Source organism: Trichechus manatus, unplaced genomic scaffold (genome assembly GCF_000243295.1).
Source record: "Trichechus manatus latirostris isolate Lorelei unplaced genomic scaffold, TriManLat1.0 scaffold00021, whole genome shotgun sequence".
In the NCBI taxonomy this organism is placed as follows: domain Eukaryota; kingdom Metazoa; phylum Chordata; class Mammalia; order Sirenia; family Trichechidae; genus Trichechus; species Trichechus manatus.
Genome location: NW_004443957.1, coordinates 6,599,971 through 6,607,205, shown reverse-complemented (window position 1 = coordinate 6,607,205; position 7,235 = coordinate 6,599,971). Strand labels below are relative to the sequence as shown.

The following is a 7,235-nucleotide window of genomic DNA, read 5'->3' as shown; positions in this document are numbered from 1 at the left end:
TATATATATTTATATGCTGCACTGGTTTTACTTCTCTAGAGAACCCAGCCTAAGACATTTGGTACTGAGAGTTGTTCTAGAGGAACAAAATTGTAAGAATGAGTTTTCTAAATTGGTTGTTAAGTCTGGTTAGTCTTAAAGATGCTAATGACTCTGCTTCCAGTAGTAAAGAGGACACTGCTAATCTATGGTGTGAGGTGGTGATAGAAATGTGCAACATATCACCACCAATAGATTAAGTATTGGTGAGAGGCAAGGCTCTGGGTGATCACATGTTTGATACCTTTCTATAATTTTGTCATAATGAAAAGTATACAACTCTCTGTCTATATATATTTATACTCTGCACTGGTTTTGCTTCTCTAGAGAACCTAGGCTAAGAGAGTCACCCATGGTAAAAAGATTTCAGTGTGTCTTCCAGACTAAGCAGACTAGGAAGAAAGGCTACTTTCTACTTCCAAAAATGAGCCAGTGAAAACTCTATGGATTATCACAGAATATTGCCCAATATTCTGCTGGAAGATGAGCTCCTAGGCTGGAAGTCACTCAAAATATATAGTGGCCACAAGAGTGATCATGAAGATGGCACAGGACCTGGCAACATTTCATTCTGTTGTACATGGGGGTTGCCATGAATTGGAGCCCACTTGATGGTAACTAACAACAACAACAAATGCCTTGCCAAGGCCACACCGTTAATACGGGCTGAGCCTGGATTTGAACCCCAAGCCTGTGTGATCCATTGAACAAGATTTTGCTTCCTACTTTAGTTATTAAAGTGGCAGGAGTCCATTCGGAAACACATTATAGGAAATGAAGGTAGATTATCCATAGTCACCCAAGAATTCAAGTGAAAAGGAAGAGTTGTGGGTTGAGGGTGAAGGCGAGGACAGTGGAGAAGTAGAGGTCTACATTAAGCAGCAGGCTGGAGGCAGGGAAGAAAAAAACCAAACCAAACCCTTTGCTGTTGAGTCGATTCTGACTCATAGCGACCCTATAGAACAGAGTAGGACTGCCCTATAGGGTTTCCAGGTAGTGACTGGTGGATTCAAACTGCCAACATTTTGGATAGCAGCCTGAGCTCCTAACCACTGTACCACCAGGGCTCCAGGGAAGGAGACTCATGAAATAGCAACAGTAAGGGACTGCCTGCTGGGCGGCACCTGAGAGGCACAAATACATCACTGGAATAAGGCTGGCTAACTCAGGTTTCCGAAACCCCTTCTTACCTACCTGTATGGAGGCAAATGACTCTCACCCTGACCAAAGTAGGTCAGACCTGGAGTGGAAATTTAAAAACAAACAAGCAAATGAAGCAACCAAAAACAGAAATAAAGATGTAAAGAAACAAAACAAGAACATTTCTTGTTTATGCAGACCTTCGTCTGCTGAGAGTTTCTGTTATATTCACATGCTTTTGCAGTCAGCAAAAAGTTGACAGCTGCAGCCAGTTGAATTTTGAAAACAAAATTAAGAGTGAGTCTTTTTATTATTTAAATTTTAAACTCTTGAATATGCCTCCAAAGAAGTTATCTCCTTTCAGAAGCTACAGGAAAGACCAAAAAGGAAACAAGAACTACAGCAAAGAATGGACTTTTTTTTTAATCAGATATTTTGCTTTTCATTTGTTAGAACATTGATTCTTCTTTGGCCATTAAAAGTAAATAGTAAGGGAAATCTGCTTCTCTATATTATTAACAGAAACTCAATTTTTCCTTGGCCCTACTAAATTTTTATTGAACGGATGTTCAAGGTGCACTCTTTTGAAGTTGTACCAAGCCATGAGCCTGCCTGGGATGCCCCCATGCCTTGGTTGGCCCCACTTTCACATACAAATTCAAGCCAGCACCCCAAGGGGGTCCCTCTGGCTGGGAGGACAGAGGTGAGGGAAGGAACGGTCAGGACAGGCCATGCTGGGATCTAGGCAGCAGACAAGGCTACTCCAAGAGGGTCTGTGCTGAGACGGGGTTTCACTGAATCCTGTAACTTCTAGAGCAACTCAGGTGTGCCCAGGTAGCCCTGCCTGGATGGCTCATCTAACTGGGCTCTTAGTGCTCCGCCTTCTCCCCAGCAAGAGAAGCCCTCAGAGGTTGAGCTTGCTGGCCAGGAGAGATGACCATTTCCTTGTCCAGCTGCACATCTGGTTATGCAGCAGTGGTGGTCTTTGAGCAGGGATAGAAGAGAAGTGGCAAAAGGGCAAGACAGAGCAAGGGGGCAGTAATGGGGCCGTCAGGGCTCCCACACCTTGGATGCTGCAGAAGGCGGGTGGTTTGGCCAACTGGCCAGTGTCCCACCTTCATGCTAAGTGACAATCCCAGGAGCACAAACTGTGGAGACAATGCTGAGAGTGTGAGCAGAGGGAGGTTGGCAGAGGTTGCACCCAAGTGAATTCCTCCTTCAGGAAGCTGTGCGGTAAGACTGCCCCGTGAGAGCCAGCATCTCTCCACTGACCTTTCAGGGAAGCAGCCCTACCTGGAGAAGCACCACAGCCGCTGCAAACTACTCAGGGACACATGTCCTTTTCCAAATCCTTCTTCCTGAGTAAAATTTTTCCTCAGCTGAACTGTGGCTTAGTGGTGGGAGAAGAGAGGGATTGATCACTATATTGGATGTGAAATTGATGTTTGCAACTGGACTGGACTTTTTTTGGTTACTGAAAGTGACTGGAATGTTCTGAAATCTGCCCCAAATGTCAGTAAGTGTTAGGAAAGAGTGTTGTTGAAGGGAGCGATTAGAAAAAATAAAACCATTTTACGATTGAAAGTATATTGCGTTCAGACAGGTCACTACACTGGTTATCTGTAACCTGTGGAAAAGGTCATGGCTCCGTCGGTGGAATTAGAGGTGGAGCTGGGAGGGCTGGGAATACCTCAGCAGCAAACACAGAGCCAAAACCCAGTGGTCAGATCCCTGGGCGAGAGAGTCAGGAGGAACAAGGGTGAGGGGAAGAGAGTGAAGACACAACTGAGGGGAGGAGCCAGTTAGCAGGATAGCAGCTTAAACACGGCAGAGTCGGTGCGCAAATGCACAGGCACACCCAGAGTGAGAAATGACAGAACGCGACAGCCAGGGGCAGGACCTGGGCGCCGACGAAGGGCATCAAAAATACAGCACGTGCATGGGCTTTGCCCCTGAATTTCTTTTGAAACCCCAGAACCCAACCCCTACAGATTCATCTCCAAGGCACAACCTTTCAATTTTAGTAGCTGATAGCAATAATAGCAAACGATAGCAGCCAATGATTATTACACGATTACTATTTCATCTCATTTAACCTTCACACCAACTATATGAGATAGGGATTACCATTCCCATTTTACTGATGAAAAACTGTGGCCTGGAGAGTGGGGCACAGGTAAATTTCCACCAAAAGTGCCCCCACCCCAACCCTGCCCTGCTCTGTAGTCGAGTTGTTGCTGAGAAGTGGCTGCTTGGCCAGGAGCTGCATTTCCCAGCTCTCTGGGCATCTAAATGTGCCTGAGAATTCTGAGGCCCTGGGGAATTGTGGAGATGGAGGGAGACTGGGTCCCCAAATTACTGTGTAGAGGCTGCAGTCCTCTACCCAGAGCACTTGGATTGGAATGAGAACAGAAGTGAAAAGTTAACTTCTATTATGCTAAGCTACTGAGATTTTAAGGTGTATATGTTACAGCAACTAACATTATCCCCAACTCACACTGAGAACAGATGTAACTTAGCCAAGGGCACAGAGCCAGTAAGTGAAAGGACGGGGAGATAAGTTCAGATCTGCCTAACTCCAGAGCAGAACCCAGACTACCCAGACGCACTGCCTTTCAATGTAGGTGCCATCTATGACTACCCTCATTCTGCGCATACAGCCTCTGTGTCTGTCCTTGCACCTAATACTAGTATGACAGCGTAGGTGCTGGCTTAACCATGGAATGGATAGAGGCTAATTCTCTTGAGTCCTTGGCATCTCCACTAGGATCAAAATCCTAGCTGCACACCTGACATCAAACCCCCAGCCACGTGCTCCCTGGAGCACATGGCTCTAGGGACCAAACATGAGGTCCTGTCAGGTGTGATCAGCAGACAATCAGATCAGAGGACGGGGTCCTGATAGAAGAGCACTAGTCCACTAAATCTGCCATGCTAACTCAAAGGACTTTTGATTTGAAAATACAAGTGGGTGAAGAAATAGCTACATTATTAGACTCCAACCTTCAACTGAGCATGGGAACATTCTGGAGGGCTTCAGAGTTTGCTGTTTGATGTGGAATTAGCAGACCGATAGCAGTGGCAATGGCAACTGACCTTGACTGAGGGCTTGCCATGTGTTTGCACTGCCTTGTCTCATTTAATCTTCACAATAAGCTTATGAGTTAGGGGCTACTGTTGAGTCCATTTTGTAAGCAAGAAACTGGGTTTTACAGGGGATAAATAACATGCTCAGGGGCACACGAGTGGAAAGCAACAGATCCAGGAGTCAGCTGAAGTCTGTCTGACTCCAGAACGTGCACTCTTAATCACTGGCCTCCAGGTATTTTGGATTGTACACCCCTAAAAAAAAAAAAACTGAGCAAATCTAAAAATAAATCCTATAAATGTGCTAGTGTCACTATGTGCACTATGTACTATTGTTAGTTGCTGTTGAGTTGGCTCTGATCATGGCAACCTCATATACAACAGAAGGAAATGTTGCCTGGTCCTATGCCATCTTCATGATCTTTGTATACTGGAGTCTATTGTTGCCAGTCAATGTGTATTTCGAGTGTCTTCCAACCTAGGGGCTTATCTTCTGGCACTATATCGAACAATATTCTATTGTGATCTGGAGGATTTTCATTGGCTGAGTTTTGGAAGTAGATCACCAGGTCTTTCTTCCTATTCTGTCTTAATCTGGAAGCTCTTCTGAAACCTGTCCACTATGGGTAACCCTGCTAGTATTTGAAATACCAGGGTTATAGCTTCCAGCATCACATCAACACGAAAAACTGACAGACGGGTGGTGGACATTATATATTAGTAAAGCTTAATTCATTTTATACATGTTAAGGTAGAAAAAAGAAGAACTTGTGGCTCGGTGGTTAAGGGCTTAGCTGTTAGTTGAAAGATCTGAGGTTCAAACCTAACAGCCACTCTGCAGGAGAAAGACCTGGCAGTCTGCTTCGTAAGGATTACAGCCTTGGAAACCCTATGGGCAGCTCTATTCTGTCTTATAGGGTCGTTATGAATCAGAATCGACTTGACAACAGGTTTGGGTTTTTTTTTTGTTGTTGTTGTTAAGGCAGAAAAATGAGTAAATGTCTAGGATTTCTTCCCTCACTTTGGGGATTGTCTTAAGTATCCTTGGTGTGGGCACCTTCCCCTTTGAAGTCACCGTCCAAATGCCTCCAGATACCGGACCCCAGTCTGCTTTATGCTTTAATGACTAGAGTCCTTTTCTCCAGATGCGCAGCCCTGCTCCAGAGAGGACTCTGAGGACATGTGGGGAGGCAGGAAAGCCCTGTCCTACATTTTGTCGACAGTGTCTGTTTCATCGTCAGTAAATGACTGCGCGATTCTGGAGATTCGCACTTTCAAAGTCCTGGTGAGTCTTAGATTTCTACAGAAAAGTCATGTTTTTTCTGCAGAAATATCAAGGATGGTGAAAGTGGTGGGCTCTGTGTCCCCAGTAGAGGCCTGGGGTCTGGCGAAGCATGGGACTTCGGAGCTCCAGTTAGCACGTTGGCAGCTCAGTTTGCCATTGACAGAATGGGGAACCAGGTACATGTTCCTCAGGGTAATAAAATACCCCAATAATCCTGCTTCCATTAAGTCAAAAACCTGCATTTTGTCCAGTGTGGCACTGAGTCGGCCTTCGTGGAGATGAGCCAGCGCCATCTGGACCTTCTCGGTGTGCAGAGCCTCTTCCGAGAGAGCATTAGGATGCTGGCGAGGCAGGCGGTCCACAGTGGCCCAGCAAGTCTTGGAGGACGTCATTCATAAAATATTGAAGCCCTGAGGATGCAAAGCACAGACCAAATGGCAATGCCAGGCTCTGTGTAGGGAGGGTGCAATGGAACAGAATCTTCCATTTATCTCTGACTTGTCGGGCACAGGCCGGACACTGCCTGGGGCCTCGCCGGTGTGGACCCAAGCCACGGGAGCTGATCTAATGGTTCTGAAATGAACAGACGTCAACACTGATTGTAGATGGTGATTTTCTTAAGGGGTCCATAGTGTTTTAAAAGCATAGTTTCATATCTCTTTGTAACAGATATACTGGGGTCTCAGCCAAGAAAAGGATGGAGATAAATCTTTGTCCTAAGCTGTTTTCTGTGAACTCAGAAAGAGCACTGGCACGAAAAAAGACTCTACTTCCTACCATGCCCAGGATTTCAGGCTAATAGAACAATCCTCTGGGAAAGGTAGGATGCTGGGTGGAAAGAGTAATGGGAAGGAAAGGGGGACATGATGTGACATTAGATTTACGAAGCAACATGCCCTAAAATGTGATAATTGCAGTGAGAGGCTGGCTGTCTTTCCTCTGTAGAATGATGCCAGGGACAGCCAGGACTAGTGCGGGCTCTGCTGAGAGTGTGTCTATAGTGAAAGGGCCTGAGAGAAGGGATTCACTTTCTTAGCTAGGTGTTCCTCTCTTCTGGCTGGTCCCCTTTTTATAGTACCTGCCACACCACTTTTCTGCAAGTCCTCTGCAGCCCCAGCTGGATGGACAGAAGGAGAAAGGAGCCTGCCTCCAGACCACAGTTGACTGGACCCAGGCTAGACACTGTACCCCACCCCCCACCGCCCCCACAAGATGGGCCAATCAAATCCTCTTTGTTGGAATTTGGAATTAGGACCAAAGGACTTTTATAATTTCCCTCTTGGGTCTTGAAATATGAAGTAATTTGACACCAAGGCTGAAGCAGCCAGGTTTGGTCCAATCACAAACAGAAATCAGCATGCTGTTTGCAGGGAGAGAAGTATAAAGAAGATGGGAGTGGAGACAGAGATGAGCTAAGCAGCCCTGGAGAAGTTGGATTAGAAACCTCTGTTCTTGAAACTCCAGATGCTGGTTCTGGTCCCTTCTGGGCCCTGCTGTGAATCCTGCCTATGAGCTGCCCTTGTAGCCATCCAAAAAGTCCCCTTGGACCTTAGCTAGTGGGACTGGAGCTCTAGTTCTTGTGCCAAGTTCTATGCCCTTGAGTCCTGTGAGCTATCCTTGTAGCTTTCCAACAAGTCCCCTTTGACCTTAGCTAGTGGGAATAGAGCTTTAGTTCTTGTAGCAA

At 46.1% G+C, this 7,235-nt stretch overlaps 1 protein-coding gene across 1 annotated transcript in view; it reads left to right on the top strand.

Annotated features, from left to right (window-relative positions):
• Nucleotides 1-6,119, top strand: part of DISC1 (DISC1 scaffold protein) — a 551,192-nt gene extending 545,073 nt beyond the window's left edge. The window contains 3 exon segments of the mRNA XM_023728155.1: nt 5,412-5,551; nt 5,803-5,922; nt 6,063-6,119. Of these exon segments, the coding sequence (XP_023583923.1) occupies nt 5,412-5,551; nt 5,803-5,922; nt 6,063-6,119 (317 nt within the window).
• The last annotated feature ends 1,116 nt before the right edge of the window (nt 6,120-7,235 follow it).